A 16770-nucleotide genomic window follows, 5' to 3' on the forward strand; every position below is an offset into this window, starting at 1 on the left:
TTTGCCCGAAACATCATTTTCGCTGCTCCTTGGATGCTGCCTGAACTTCTGTGCTCTTCCAGCACCACTAATCCAGTCAGTCTTGGCAACCAATTCACAAATTTCTATTGTGTTTATTACAAGCCTTAATTGTATTTACATAGACACTGCACAGATCAGCGAGCCTTCTAATATATGCAATTAGATTTCCTCCTAGCTGTTTATAAAGAATCAGGAGACACAATGATGGATTTTTAACTTGCTACAAATGCACTAATTGATGTTACACAGCAATGGAAATAAAAATTGGATGGGTTCTATATGTGCAGTCAATCCACAACACCAGTGTTATCCTGAAGCGCAGGTAAAAATCTTCCCTGTGTCTTTATATAATGGCAGGATGCAATCTCACCTAACACAATACAGCAGATTGTCCGAAGCATTTTTCACATTATGTTATAAACTGCACAATTTTTCAGATGTGATCGGACATCTGAAAGTTCATATTCATCTTCCCTGATTTGTGCAAGTGATCCCATCGCACTATTTCAGGAAAGAGCAGGGAGTTGTCCCCATGTCCTGACCAAAATTTAACTCACAGTTAACATTATAAGGAAATATCCTGGCCATTGTTACATTCGTGTTTGTAGAAGCTTGCTGTGTGCAAACTGGTTCTGCAGTTTCTTAAAGTATCATGGTGGCTACACTTCAAAGTACTGAAAAGAGTTGGCTGAAAAATGCCTGTGAAAGGCAGTGTCTAAAGCAAGGTTTGCTTTCATAACAATAATGTGCTGTCAACAAAATGTTACAGAACAAGTTTTACTGAAAGTAATTGTTGCACTAGTTGTCCAATTTTCTATAAATCGGAGCCAAGCACATCAGTCTTATTTATGCTGTTTTGATTTGCTGCTTCTGTCTCATTATATGCTCCTCAAATATAATGCATAAGACAATGAATAACTCATTTGGCCCCTCATTCTGCTATTACAACTGCTTTCTGACTATATTGCCATAATACTTAATCTTTCTCATCCAAAAATATATCAAACTCTGTCTTGAATGTATTCAATGACTTATCATCTGCAGTCTTCCAGTATAAAGGTTTCTAAAACTTCACAGCCAGTCAATTGAAGAAATTTATCTTATCTCCTTCGTAAATGACCACCTCTCCTCCCTTATGCTTTCTGTTTGAAGGGAGATGCTCACAAAAATCTTCAGTTTTCCTCTCTCTCTTATTGGTTTTACATTTTGTCTCTTCTTTTCTTCTCTTTTACTCTCAGGTGTGGGGTTATGGATATGTGGCAGTTCAAGGAATGGTTGTATGGTCGTTGTTTATGTGGAGATTGTACTGGAGTTCTGTGATGTTTTAAATCATGGTTAATCATGCTGAAGGGCCACTAATCACTTACTCTTTAAGGAGAGGATTTGATCTTTGAATTACTTACAGTGCTAAAGATAGATTAAGAGGCTAGAGTGATTTGTTTTCCTTTAAAGCGCTTAAACACTACAAAGGAACTCACAGTGATGATAACTAAACCAGAGGGATTTCTAGAAACCAGAATAAGGGTGTGGATCTGGGAGAGGGTGAGAATGAGCTGAAATAGAAGGCCAAGCTGACAGGAAATTTAGGGACCAGGTTTAAATTAATGAAATACTGAAAGAAGAAAATGTGGTTGATGCAATTCTGTAAATGAACCTTGTATATTTTCAGCTGGATATTGGGAGCAGCTGTTACAATCTGATTAACATCCTCTTGCCTCTAGTTTCAACTTAATAAACATGAAGCTAGTACATAATTGCTGAAAATTGCAGGGGTAACTTTATTTTAAGAGTTAAAACACGAAGTTGGATTTGTATAATGTCTTTAAATGATCTCAGGACAGTCTGAAATCTTTGATATCCAAATGAACACTTCCCATATGTATTCACTATTGTAATGTAGGAAAGACAGCAGCCCAGAGTTTGTTTTAGATCTCCAACATCCACAGTTCTTTGTTTTAATTTAATACAAAACCAACTTGCACTTAGTACACTCTCTGTGTGTTCATGACCAGATAATTTGTTGTCATGTTGTTGTTTGATGGATAATATGAGTTAGGATGCCCAGGAAAATTCTTCTGCTCTCCTTTAGATAAGACAGTGATATCTTTTACATTCACCCAAGATAACACAAAGGGGGTTTTAGATTACTGCCTATTTGAAAAGGCACTTCTGTTAGAATATCACTCCCTCCATACAGCATTGAAATGTGATTCCATATTTTGGTTCTCCAGCCTTTAAAATCGGTCTTGAAGTCGTGACATTCTAAATTGGAGTGGTACAATTGGCTAGAGATAACTACCAAATTACTAGTGAACTTTTTAGTTAAAGGTGTTTATAAAATAGGACCATTGGAATATAGGCCATGCAAGTCTATTATACTTGATTCATAGAATCCCAACAGTGTGGAAACAGGCCATTAAGATATTGTATCCACACTGACTGTCAGAAGAACACTACACCCAGCCCCAACCCCAATCCAGTATTTCCCACGACTAATCCACCAAGCCTGCACATTCCTGGACTCAAAGGCCAATCTACCGAACCTGCATGTCCTCATACTGTGGGAGGTAACTGGAGCACCTGGAGGAAACCCACACAAACATGGGGAGAATGTGCAAACTCCGACAAACAGTCCCCGCTATTGTGTGGCAGCGGTGCTAACCACTGTGCCACTCCTAATCATAAAGTTATGGCTGATCAATACTTAAACTTCATTTTGTACCTTTATTGCCTATCCTTTGGCCATTTATCCAATTAAAAACTCTGGCAGTATTGCTTTTGAAAATTTAAGTGAGATGATCATCCACAGGATTAGGGTTGGAAGGTTATCAGGGAATAAAGATTTTAGATTACAAGCATATCATCCATAATCTTATAGAATAATGTTGCAGACTCAAGAAGATGGAAAGCATACTCCCACTCTGACTCACAAGTGCTCTGTAATGGCTGAATAGCCAAGTCAGTTTATCAACTGATGCTGTTGAGGGGTCAATATACAAACAAATGGTCTAACCATAGGCCATATGCAAAAGATTATGAGTTGCAATTCCAGGCTAGACTCATTTGACTCATCGAGCCTCAATCATCAAAGGTGCAAAAGACAAACAGGCTACTTGGTCCAACTGGTATATGGTGGACCTTACTGCTTCATACGAGTCTTGATTTGTGAATGGAGTACCATTCAGGTACATGAAGAAAGAAGTGGGGGTATGGTCAAGAGAAGATAACAAATTATCAAGCAGAATTTCTGAAATAAATATTCTGAAAGTGATACTTCTGTCAAATTCTCTACCATTGCCTAAATAATTAAACCACATGCATGAGGTTACTTGTTAGAAATTTGCTCATTTTCATTAGCCTTTAATAAATTATATGCCACTCATAAGAAGGTTTTGTTGCTCATTGAGTGAAGACTTCTCTTGATTGGCAGTATATTTGAATAGTTCTCATTCATATTATTGGAAATTACGTTGAACTGCAAAACTTAAGTTCCAGAGAATTTCCTGAACAGTTCAGAGTTCCACCTCAAATTATTAGTAATACTAACATCTGCAGTATTTTGCTTTTCTTAATAATGATCTTGGCTGACTAAGGGCAATTGTACCCAAAAATAAAAATGCAATCTGGGTTTGTTTAGCACAACATTTTGGCAATCCATAACTAAACTTCTGGAAGATTTTTGTGTCTATCTGATGAAATGTGGTCTTGGCAATTGTCTTTTATGGGTGACAATGTAATAGGTTATTCAATTGAATCAAAGGAATTCTGAAATAATTTGATACTGGTCATGGCTAATGTTTTTCGCATTTGGTAGTGATGAGGAGTAATCCTGGACAGATAACTTACTCGTTGAACCTAAATATAGCACTTCCAAGCCCTACACCTTCATATGACTCTGGTTGAGGTATGTACCCAATAGGGTAATGGAAGCTCAAAGATTTTTTTTTCAATGACTCCTTTCATACTTGTAAAGATAGATCCTCAACAGTCACAGTGCAAAATGTGCTTCTGCTTTTGTCTGCAATATAACTATTGATATGCATTCAGAATATTGAGAACACAAGAGCAGAAGTATACCATCTGGCCTCTTGAGCCTGCTGTGCCATTCAATAAGATCATGGCTGATCTTTTTAGTGCTCCACTTACCCGCCCACTCACCATAATCCTTAATTCCTTTGCTATTCAAAAATCTATCTATCTTTGCCTTAAAAATATTCGGTGAGGTAGCCTCAATTGCTTCACTAGACTTGGAATTCAACAGATTCACAGCCTTCATAATTTTACGTGTTTCTATAAGATGTCCCCTCATTCTTCCAAATTTTTCCCACTCTGCTCAATTTCTCCTCAGGATAAACACTTCTTCGTACATGTTCATACTGCTTGCATTGTGTGTGTTTATCTGCTTAAATACGGATTGTACCATGCCATTGATGCTAGGTAAACTACCACTGTCATCTCAGTGATGTGGTTAAATCCCCAGGACCTGATCAGATGTACCCAGCACTCTATGAGAAGCAGGGGAAGTGATTGCTGGGCCCCTTGCTGAGATATTTGTATCATTAATAGCCACAGGTGAGGTGCAGAAAGACTGGTGGTTGGCTAATGTGGTGCTGCTATTTAAGAAAGATGGTAAAGAAAAGCCAGGAAACTATAGACTGATGAGCCTAATGTTGATGGTGGACAAGTTGTTGGAGGAAATCCTGAGGGACAGGATTTACACATATTTGGAAAGGCCAGGACTGATTAGGGATAGTCAGCATGGCTTTATGTGTGGGAAATCATGTTTCACTAACTTAATTGAGCTTTAGGCAGAGGCTGAATAGGCAGGGGCTGCTTTCCCTGCAGCATTGGAGGATGAGGGGTGACCTTACAGAGGTTTATAAAATCATGAGGGGCATGGATAGGGTAAATAGACAAGGTCTTTTCCCTGAGGTGGAGGAGTCTAAAACTAGAGGGTGTGGGTTTAAGGTGAGAGGGGATAGATTTAAATGGGATCCAAGGAGCAACTTTTTCACACAGAGGTTGGTTCAAGTTACTGAGCTGCCAGAGGAAGTGGTGGAGGCTGGTACAATTACAATATTTAAAAGACATCTGGCTGGGTATATGAATACGGAGGGTTTAGCAGGAAATGGGCCAAATGCTGGCAAATGGGACTAGATTTATTTAGGATATCTGGTTGGCATGGACAAGTTGGACTGAAGGACCTGTTTCCGTGCTGTACATCTCTATGACTCTGTGATTCTACCAAGTCAACCCTCTCAACTCTGAGGAGTCACTGAAAATATACTCTTGCCATTATCTTGCCAGTCTATGATTCCTTTTAAAAATTTTAAATCACTTCAGTATTCACTGCTTTATCATCAAACTTAATCATGCTGTTGAAGTTGAGAAATAATCAAATGTTGGAAAATTAATTTGCTTGCCTATTGTATTTATTCACAGACTAAAGGCATTCAAATTAATTATTTTAATTAACATTGTATTTTCTATTGCTGCTTGATCAAAATGATAATCAGAAAGTTTTGCTCAAAGAATATGTTTCATTCTGCAGATTTCTGTATTTCTGAGGCCATCCCTTCCCCCTCCCTCCCGCTTCTCTAGTGAGCAGTAGAAGGAAAGGGAATCTTTCAGAAAATAGCCACGAACAGAGACCTCAATGGCAAGTCAGACATTTTATAAACAAGATAGGTTGCTTTTCAGGCCATCAGACCAGTGATATCCAGAAGTTAATGGTGTTAATTGCCCTTTGACCTTACTGTATATTTCCACTCATTTACTTTATCTCTTGCAGATTTTCAATATTTATCATTTTCATTTGAGCTTGTGTAGTTGCCTTTTTTAAACTTAACCTTCGTAGCCTGTGAATGTTTAATCTCAGAACCATCCTTTACAATGAGGCTTTTCTCGTGAAAGCTAAGCTAATCTTCCAGTCCAGTTTTAACACCCATGAATTTAGTCTTTTGAACAATAATGTGATCTCCAACCCACATTTCTGCATGGTAAACCAGAAGTGTGTAGCTGGCTACTGCTGCATTCCCTCTCCCTAATTCTGGACGGCTAATCTTGACTGTGAGTTTTAAGCAATATTGTAGACACTCCAAGTACATCTAAATGGCAATGTGAATCACCCGCATCTTGCATCCAGGTAAAAATGCTGATTAATTATCATTGAGACCCAGAGTCTCAGAGGCACAGAATTATCATAGTGCAGAAGAAGGCAGTTTGGGTTATCGTGCCTGCATCAACTCTATTATCTTGTATGCCTGTATTATCTAGTGCCAATCTCCTGCTTTTTGCCATATCCTTGCACAGCATAACCATCCAAGGAAACATTCTATATCCTATCAAGTGCTTCAATTGAACCTGCCTCCACTAAATTTCTAAGGAGTGTAACAACGCACTGTGTGAAAAAGTTTTTCTCATATCACCCTGACTTCATTTGCACAACATTTTAAATGTTTGCCCTTATGTTCTTGGTTCTTTTACAAGTGGAAACTGTTTCAACCCTTTCTACTCTGTCCTGCCTGCTCATGGTTTTGAAAACCTCAATTAGATCTCCTGTCAGCCCTTTTCTCTCCAAGGAGAACAATCCCAACTTCTTCAACCTATCTGCTTGGAAGTAAATGGACAGTTTAAGGTACAACTCAAAATTTTGAATGTTCTTTTGTTCAGTAGGCACTGCTGAAACACATGCTCCTGCATTGTCTCCAAGCGTAATAACCTCATACCTTCTTCCTCATGCTTAACAATCAAGCCATCCCGACTTGTTGTCAGGCAGACTTCAGAATGGATCATATTATCCAATTTTAATTTTAAAGACCACACCCCCACCCACCCAAAGTAATCTGTTAACCCTCATAATTATAACATCACCATCACATGTAATAATTTAAAAGGCACAATTGTCAATAGAAATATGAGCTTCCAGAGCTTTCAAAACTCAACCTTTGTAATGGGGTCAGCTGCCACAGCAATCCTTTGGAGATGTCAGCAATGAACTCCACTGAAACTGTAACAATGAAAGGTATGTTTTATTTCCAAGCTGCACCAGATGACCTGGCAATCAATGCACTCCAACACCATGATTTTGTTTTTGACTCTGATTCTTGCAGCCTTTAAGTGGCTGCAGATTTAGATAACTTCAGATAAGCACTTTTAAACAAAGGTTGTCCATGCTTCAAGAACATTACATCTCCTTCTTACATCTTTGACACTGACATTGCAGTTATGACCCTAGCAATGGCTAAATGTGGTAAACTCAGCACTATTTGCAAATTAACCCTGATTCATGTATGCACTGATGCAAACCCTTCACCTTTGCCCAACGAGAGAAAATTTTTATCAGCCAGAAATGGAAGAAATCTTTTCATGGGGGAGGGTTGGGGGGTGGGGGGGGGGGGGGGGGGTGGGGGGGGTCCTTCCTGCCTTTTTTAATGGTCTCCACGTTCATTCCTACTCTAATTAGATCTCTCTACATCCGTACTCTTCAGCCTCGAAAAACCGCTTGTCCTTGTTAAATCCTTCTCTGAATTGTATATGTTTGAATTATAACTAATTCCTTTCAACACCAGTAGAAACATTTTGACAATGTTTCTTCATGTGATTGTGCTCTCAACCCAAGAAGCAATCTAGTACCTTTCTAGCATTGTACCTTCAATAAGGGAACCAAAACAATACACAATAATCAGGGTGTGGTCTCACTAAAGCCCAGTTTAATTGCAAAAGATCTTCCTACCACTTAAGCTATAATCCCCCTTTCAACAACAGCTAATCTGTCATTTGCCTTCCTAATTGCTTGCTATAAATCTGTGCTTTTTCTATGATTCGCAGACAAAAACACACAAATGTATCTGAAAATTTAGTATTTTATCATATTTCCAAAAAATCTGCTTTCTGTTCTTCATACCAAAGCGGATAATTATATCCTTCTCCACATTGTACTCATCTACCAGCTTCTTGCTTGATCACTTAGTCTGTATAAACTTGCAGACCAAGTGTCCTCACAACTTACTTTTGTCCCTTGCTTTGTATTGTTATAAAACCTGGCTACATTATACTTCATTCTGTCATCAAAATCAGTAATATAGATTTTAATAACTGAGGTCCAAACACTGTTGGCTCAGCACTCAGAAGTCACCCTGAAAATGAGCCTTTTATTCCTCCCTGTTTTCTGTCTATTAAACAATCCACTACCTATACTAATATGGTCTGTTACCTCAAACTTATTATCCCTGAACTAGTGCAGCATGTGGCATTTTATTTCATTACCTTCTGAAAACCTAAATATATTACATTCATCAATTCCGTCTTTAGCCAGCAAGTTATCCCCTCAAACAAAACCAAATAGACTTAACAAATATGATTTCAATTTCATCATATAGTGTTTACCCTTCCTGCAATTTAACACTCTTGCATCCCACACCACTCTTTTAACCACCTGCAATCAATTTATCCCAAGACCAATTTGAAGGTGACACAGTCACTTCCACAGGGATTAAAGCATCTGAAGTTCTTCTTTGTAATGTGTCTCCTAGCTCCTTGAATTTCCTCAGCAGAAGCATATCCCTGGTTCCACCTGTGTAATTCTTTCCTTTGGAGATCATAATAATAGGGCACTCCTCATCCAAGTTCTTCACTAGCATCAAGGGGATGTCCTGAACCTTGCCACCAAGCGAGCTGAATTGTTCAGAGTAACTGGTTGGTTATGGTGCAAAACGAGGCTGTTTGGCTCATCGTGCCTGCAGAAGCCCTTCAAATGAGCATCACTCCTGAAAGCATCCTGCTTTTTCCCTTACCATTGTCCACCATAACTGTCCAAATAATAATTGAAATCCAGCTTTCAGGACAACAGAGAGCAGTACCTATCCCTGTGACTTTATGTTCCTCTATTAGTATCACACTCCCCTTTGGACACCCCACATGAATGTGTCTTTCATTTGATCAGAGGTCCATTTGATTGTTCTTACTGTCCTCTATTTGCCTGCTGGTCAACTCTCAAGGTACCTGAACTATTGTATATGCTGTCCTCTTATCTGACAGATTTGCCGTCACAGACTATGACCAAATCTGAATCATGACTTAACCTAAGGGGTTCCTTGAAAGTTTAAAAAATCCCTCCTACATTGGTGAACTGCACTAGGTGGAATCTCATTGCCTTCCTGTGGAGAACTTATTCTGACTAAGTTCACGCACAAAGATACAGATTCCAGCATCTGCTGTAATTAGCTCCTGTGAAGTTACAGATTGGATGTCTTGTGCTTCTGCCTCTTGTGACCCATAAATGGGCAATTGATGCCCTCTGAAAGGCCTCATCACACTGCCACTGGAATAACCCAGTGGCTGTATTCTGCCTGGTGAGAGGATAGTATTGAATACTGCGGGGGGGGGGGGGGGGGGGCGGCGGCGGGGGGGGGGGGGGGGACGGTGTTGCCCTTGCAGGGAGCACAAAAGCAAATGATGGTGTGTTTGCTTCTGGCCTTCTGGGGGCAGGGACTGTGTGTCTGATTGAAGAAGTTGGAATCAGGGTGTGGGGATGGTTGTATGCAATCATAGAGTGGACGGGGGAAGGGAGGGGAGAGGGAGAGCTGCCCTTGCTGCTGACACTCCCTGTCCACAGACCCTCTTTCTCAATCACTGACCTGCACTGAGGGTCCTCCTTGATTCAAGGCTCTAGATGGGTATAATATTAACCTCTTGATGGCACGCGTAGGCTGTCTCAGTCACACTGTTCTCTCATGTTACCGATGTAGCACTCTCTGTAGATACTATCTACCATCTCACTTTGTGCTTCATATTTAATTAGCATTTTGTATAATTAAGTGACCTAGTTTATTTCACTTTTTAAACATATGCAATTATTTCAACTGATATTAATTATTAATTACATGAAAGATTATTTATAGGGCTCTAGCTTGAAATATTTATCGTGTCAATTTCACACAAACAATTACAGATGTTAAAGTCAGAAAAGAGATTCATCTTCCATCAAATTTCCAGGGGGAAAGTGAGGACTGCAGATGCTGGAGATCAGAGTCTAGATTAGAGTGGTATTGGAAAAACACAGTAGGTCAGGCTGTATCCGAGGAGCAGGAAAATTGGCGTTCTGGGCAAATTCCCAGTCTTGTTTTCAATTTGCCATTCTCTCTTGTTGAACTTCAGTGAATTTGCAAACATTGTTCACTCTGCACAAAGTTTTCTTTATGTATTGCAGCTTTTCATCACCTTTCTGCAGTCCTTCTACATATTCATCTGAAATGTCATCTGCTGTTTCTTCAAATCCCTTTAGTATAATTTTGTACTGAAACATTTTACTCACCCTCATTGTGGGGAAATTAAGGCTCATTCTTTTCAGACATTTTTGTGTTCTTTGCCACTTAGATGGCAGCAAGTATATGGTGGTTGCATGCACCACCCCTCTCCCTTCCCTCCCCCCACATCCTGATTCCAACTTCTTCAATCAGATACACCGTCCCTGTCCCCAGACACAAACAGAACAGGATTTGCTTTTGCAAATTCACACACCACCCTATTTGGAAACACGTTGCCATTCTTTCATTGTTGGTGGATTAAAACTAGAACTCCCTTCTTCACAGCATTGTGGGTGTCCCTACACACCAAAGATGACCACAATTCAAGAATGGCTTCTGCCGGGCAATGTATACTGGGTGAAAGTAAGGATTGCAGATGCTGGAGATTAGAGTCAAGATTAGAGTGGTGCTGGAAAAGCACAGCAGGTCAGGCAGCATTCGAGGAGCAGGAAAATCGATGTTTCGGGCAAGAACCCTTCCTTGAGATTGATTCCTGATGAAGGGCTCCCGTCTGTAACGTCAATATATACTGGGACCTACCCTGTGTGCTACATCCTCTGAGCAAATAAACAATAAAGCAAAGTAGTCCCATTATTTCCCTTCACCTTGACTTTTCTCACAATCTACAGATTACTCTTCTCTCATCTGGACATCATGTAGATTTCCCATCAAAATGAAATCAAACTGAGCCTATCGCTTTTTACCAGACTGACACGGATACCACAGGAATCCAGATTGTGCAGAGTCTATGAAATCTTTTCGAAAAAGTTTATTAAGTCCAATTATTGCTGGACCCAGGGATTCAAAACCAAGGAAGAGTGGGATTGTGTTGAAGTCTTGAGCCAATGTATGTTCCTCAAACAACAGAAGCAGAACTGATTAAGTGGTCATTTATCTCTTTGCTGTCTGTGGGACTTCATTAGACATACATTTGCGGTTGCAATTAAATATACATCATCTCGACAATCTTAAAGGTGCAATATAAACTCCTTTGCGATATCTTCAGCATATCTTTGCCCATAGTTGTCATCCTCTGATTGAACGGACAATATAACCCCCTTCAAACCTAAAAATGACTTTAAAAAGTAATTTGTTGGATTTGAGGGATTTTGGATGGTTATAAGCAGTAACTTGAAAAACAAAGGAACAGAAATATGTTGCAGGAGGAATTACAAATCAATATTGGATGAGCTGTTTGTTCCTGATAGAACATTTCTATTGCAACCATTGAAAATGAATACTGGGCATGTTGTGTGGAAATGCAAATTGATTTAATACTAACTATTTTGCTCCACCTCTCAAGATGGATTTCAATCGCAGGTTCATTGTGCATTGACTTATCTCTGCAAGGTTTCTCAACAGAAACATAGAATCTAGGAGCAGGGGTAGCCTATTCAGAATGATGGTGGCTAAATTTCTATTTCAATACCACATTCCTGCTTTCTCATCATTCCCTTTGCTACGTGAATGAGGAGATTCCAATAGAAATATGTGTTATAGACGTTTACCAGTGCAATGTCCATTCAAAAAAATGACGGTCTTGTCTAACCTTTTGATGAGTAAACCTCTTGTTGATAAATGAAAATACATACAATGAGCAGGAGGAGGCCATTCAGCCTATTGGGCCTGCTGCATTATTTAATAAGATCATGGCTGATCTGATTGTAACCTCAAATCCATATTCCCGCATTGCCGACCTTTCACTCCCTTGCTTGTAAGGAATCTCTCCACTCCTGCTTTAAAATTATTTAAGAACACGGCTTCAAACATCTTATCTGAAAAAGAGTTCCCAAATCTCTTAACCCTCACAGAATGTTTTTTTGCCTGATCTGTTTTAAATAAGCAACCTGAAATTTTGAAACAGTGACCTCTAGTTCTTGACTCTCCCACAAGAAAACATCCTTTGTCCATGCAATATGTCAAGACCTCAGGATGTTATACGTTTCAATCATATCATCTCTTACTCTACTGTACTCCATTAGATGCAAGCCTGGCTTGTCCAACCTTTCCTTGTAAGATAACCCCCCTATTCCAGGAATTAGTCTGGTAAACCTCCTCAGACCTATATCCAACATATTTACATCCTTCCCTAAATAACATGACTGATACTGTATATTGTTCTCCAGTGCTGTGTGGAGGTGATAATATTCTATTAATGCACCGAATTATGTTCCTGTACACTAACCTTTTCTGATTTAAGCAGTAGAGCACCCAGAACCCTCAGCATTTCAGAGGTCTACAGTCTCTCACCATTTCAATAATGTGCTTTGTTACTCTTTCTGCCAAAATGGACAAGTTCACATTTTCCAACATGATACTCGCTTTGCTGGAATCTTTTCAACTCATCCAAATTATTTGCAGCATCCTTATTTCCTCTTTGCAACTTATATCTAGATCTATCTTTGTGTTTCAGCACATTTGGTAACCATATTTTCTGCCCCTTCACCCAAGGCATTTATATAAATTGCGAAATATTTGAGGTCCCAGCGCCAGTCCCTGTGTGATACCAGTGAGTACATCATGCCTAGCTGAAAAAGACCCATTTATGCTTCCTCTCTGCTTCTTGTTCGCCAGCTAACTTTGATCCATGCTACCCACTATGAGTTTTATTTTTCACATTATCCTTTGGATATGGCACTTTGATTTCAAAGCATTTGATGCAGTGTATCTGTTGAATTCCCTTTATCCTCAAAGAACTCCTGTGGATTTTATTATACATTCATGGGATATGGGCATCACTGGTTAGACAGGGATTTAATGCCCTTAGTGCTCTGAGGGCAGTTAAGAGTTGATCACATTGTCATATGTAGGTCAGACCAGATTTCCTTCCCTTAAGGATATTAGTGAATCTGAAGTTTTTTCACAATTGACAATGGCTACATGGCCACCATTTGGTCAGCTTCTTATTCACTATTTTTATTTAATTCAAATTTAACTATTTGCCATGGTAGGATTTGAGCCCACATCCCTAAACTCATTCACCTGGAGTTCTGGATTATGGATCCAGTGACCTTACCACTACACCACTCTCTTCCCATAAAAAAAAACCTGATTTCCCTTTCACGAAAGCTCATCAGTTTTGCTTGAATACTTTGACCTTATACAAGTACTTTAGCCTCTTGAGTAATAGCTTCCAACATTTTTCCTGATGATGCATGTTAAGCTCAGTGACCTGTAGTTTCCTGCTTTCTGTCTCCCTTTCTTTACATTTGCCATCCTCCATTCTAATGGAACCTGACCCAAATCAAGAGTGGTATGGAAAATGATAATCGATGCATCAACTATCTCACCAGCCATGTCGTTCAAGAGATGTAAATAAGTTGGACGAACTTCACGCAGGATGACTATCTCATCCTAATTTAGGTCATGAAACTGTCTAGCCCCTGATCTTTACAACCGTGGCGCAAAACAATTAATAATCTGCTCCTGATGCTCACTGATTTTATGCTGTTGTGTTTTCAACAACAATTTCAAATGCACTTACAGCTTCCAAATTTAAGGGGGCAAGCATGAACATCCATAGGAAAATCTTCGAGTTGCATAGGACACTCGGCAGAAATGGTTAACCTGTAAAACAGAACATAAAACCCTAGTAATGTTCCATTCAATCCAAAAATAATTGTGTAGTCACTTGAAGGTGGTGGATGGTAATGTCACTTGAATGCAATAATGTGAATGAAAATAATCAGTAATTCACTGACTCATTCATCTACAGCATTAATTGGGATTTAGCGCCCAATCAGATGTCCTTGTAACCAATAGCCAAATATGAAGTAACATGCTTAATACAGTAATTACAAGTTAAGATGTAATAACAAAGTGTTGAGGAACTTCTTATTATTGTGTAGGCTGTGATGAATGATAAATGAGGCTTTAAAATGAGTTAGGGAACCAAGCAAAAATGAAAATGAGAAATAACTGTTTTAATTAATTAAATATTCCCTCTCTCAGCATCAAATTTACTGGGTCATTCACTATTGCTTTCCAAATTAGACATGACAGATTTATTCATAGTCATAACTGAGGTTGTTTTTATGTTGACTGTTAACAGTTTTGAATCTACTTTTTCTCTCAGTAAATAAATGTTATTTTATATAAATTACACAGTCCAGGAAGAAAACAGACTAAGTCAGAATTGAGCTGATCATGATCTTGCAGCAAGAAAACTGCAATGATGGTAAGGGTAGGTTGGATACAGGGCTTCAAATTTGCTCTGGTTCGTAGTCTCTTCAAGTGTGGGTTCACTAAATCCATTTACAAGCTTTGAGCATACATCATCTCTCCATCCGATGTCCCTGTGCGGCATGGTGGCACAGTGGTTAGCACTGCTGCCTCACAGCGCCAGAGACCTGGATTCAATTCCTGCCTCAGGCAACTGACTGTGTGGAGTTTGCACATTCTCCCTGTGTCTGTGTGGGTTTCCTCCGGCTGCTCTAGCTTCCTCCAACAGTCCAAAAATGTGTAGGTCAGGTGAATTGGCCATGCTAAATTGCCCGTAGTGTTAGGTGTAGGGGAATGGGTCTGGGTGGGTGGCGGGTCGGTGTGGGCTTATTGGGCTGAAGGACCTATTTCCACACTGTAAGTAATCTAAAAAAAAATCAGTATTAGTGAAAATAATTGTTAACACAAATTACATTCCATGCAACTTGAACTGTGGTGGATTTTTGAAGATACAACATGCTAGAATGGTGTGTGACCCACAAACTTAGCCTGATCCAAGGACAAATTAATCTAGTCTTTTTGGTTGCTAATATGTAGATTTTCCAAGTTTTTCCTTGAATTGCTGAAATTCGGATGACCTCTGTACCTGCTCCTTATTCTCCAGAGGGTTATTCTGTCATTAGAGGGAAACAATTGGTGGGTGTTTACTCTGTGGGTCATCATCCCTCAGGTAAGGGGAAAGGTTGAGAAGCAGGAACTTTATTGTAACCTCAGCTGATACAGGAATTGAACCTGCACTGTTGGCATCACTCTGCAAAACAAAACAGCCCTCCAGCTCATTTAATTCACTGACCCCCAATGTAAATAGGGTTTATCTATGATTTAGATAATTTTCTGTCCTTTTAAATCAGCTTATACCCGGGTGGTGAATTTGGGCTGTCATTTAAAATGCTGAATATTACAATAATCCATTTTCAGCTGTATTTATCATGGTACACCAGTTACGGCTTTAACAAATTTGAAGCACGCTTTTAAACAAAGATTGTGAAAATACAGCCTGTGTTCATGTATGTTCTGCATTTACCAGTTTGCAAAAGAAACTCAAATAGTGAGCATAGCATGGTTTTAGAACATAACTGTGTAAAAATAGCAGCAGAAGGTGGTCAGGGCTAACTGACCTCACCAACTGATCCAATTGTCACTTCAATCTCAGCAACCCACTCACCCATCTACTTACTCACACCTAATCTCCTCACGCAATCTCCAATCAACACAACACACCCAACCCATCTACTGTACTTGCCTCACCCATCTACTCATTCAGGTACTCACTAAACTACTCACTCACCCATTCCATGATGAGTTTTTTTGCAAGGAAATGGTGAGGTTGCCTTTTAAGGGGGAATTATTGATTGTTAAATGTCTTGTTGGCTTTTGGTGTAGGTAGGAGGATGTCCTGAGCCAAGTGAGTAGACAGCATTAAGGCTTTGCAGGATTTGTGGTCTCAGGCTCAGGGCTAGTGACATTAATAATTGGCTTTCTCTATTATCAAACTTGCCAAACAAGCTGGACTTAATATGGAAACCAAATCGCCAATTGTTCCAAAGGACCTTCAGATTGGACACTGCACATCAACATCTCAGAGCATGGTCCATGGGCACTGGCCACATGCACATCATACCCACAGACGTTGGCATCCAAAATGTGCCAGGCTCTAGTGAGCCTCATGGCACAGCTCCGATCTACACATGAGATGTTTCTGCATTTCAGTGCTGCCTCTCAGGCTGCACTAGCAGCTATGATTGTCATGCTGCAGGGAGGGTACTTTGTGCTCAGAGTCAAGCACCCAGCTCATGGAGTGGACCAAGCTGCAACTCCAAGCTCTTTGCTTGCTGTCACAGCATACAGTCTCATACAGTGAGCCTTCCTGATGGTTGCAGAATCTCTCCCTTGCATTGCCTTGCCTTTTTGCATTTTGCTCCTTAGCCAGAGGTACAAGGCACATATCAAACCTGTCTTGCCTTGCCATTTAGCACAGGTACAAATGAAATAAGCTTGCCATGAGTGACAGCAGGGCTTATCAATTCAAGATGACCTTTATATCTAGAAGACTGATATAAGGATGCAAAAGTTATGCTACAGCTTCACAAACCCTGGTTAGACCCCAGTCCACCCCTGAGTACTGAGAGCAGATCTGGGCATCACGCCTTGGGAAGATATATTTGCCTTGGAGGAAGTACAGCATAAGTATAGAAGAATGGTATCTAGTCTTCAGGGTTTC

General features: G+C 39.8%; 2 protein-coding genes across 6 annotated transcripts in view; one reads left to right on the forward strand and one right to left on the reverse strand.

Annotated features, from left to right (window-relative positions):
* Positions 1–16770, forward strand: part of gabrb3 (gamma-aminobutyric acid type A receptor subunit beta3) — a 686618-nt gene that overhangs the window by 178431 nt on the left and 491417 nt on the right. The window lies entirely within an intron of this gene.
* The window catches only part of gabra5 (gamma-aminobutyric acid type A receptor subunit alpha5), a 124742-nt gene that overhangs the window by 63551 nt on the left and 44421 nt on the right, over positions 1–16770 (reverse strand). For all 4 annotated transcript variants that reach the window (XM_072576996.1, XM_072576999.1, XM_072576998.1 and 1 more), the window contains exon 6: positions 13813–13895. In XM_072576996.1, the coding sequence (XP_072433097.1) occupies positions 13813–13895 (83 nt within the window). The remainder of the gene's footprint in view (positions 1–13812; positions 13896–16770) is intronic.

This window comes from Chiloscyllium punctatum, chromosome 9 (genome assembly GCF_047496795.1).
Source record: "Chiloscyllium punctatum isolate Juve2018m chromosome 9, sChiPun1.3, whole genome shotgun sequence".
Lineage (NCBI taxonomy): Eukaryota > Metazoa > Chordata > Chondrichthyes > Orectolobiformes > Hemiscylliidae > Chiloscyllium > Chiloscyllium punctatum.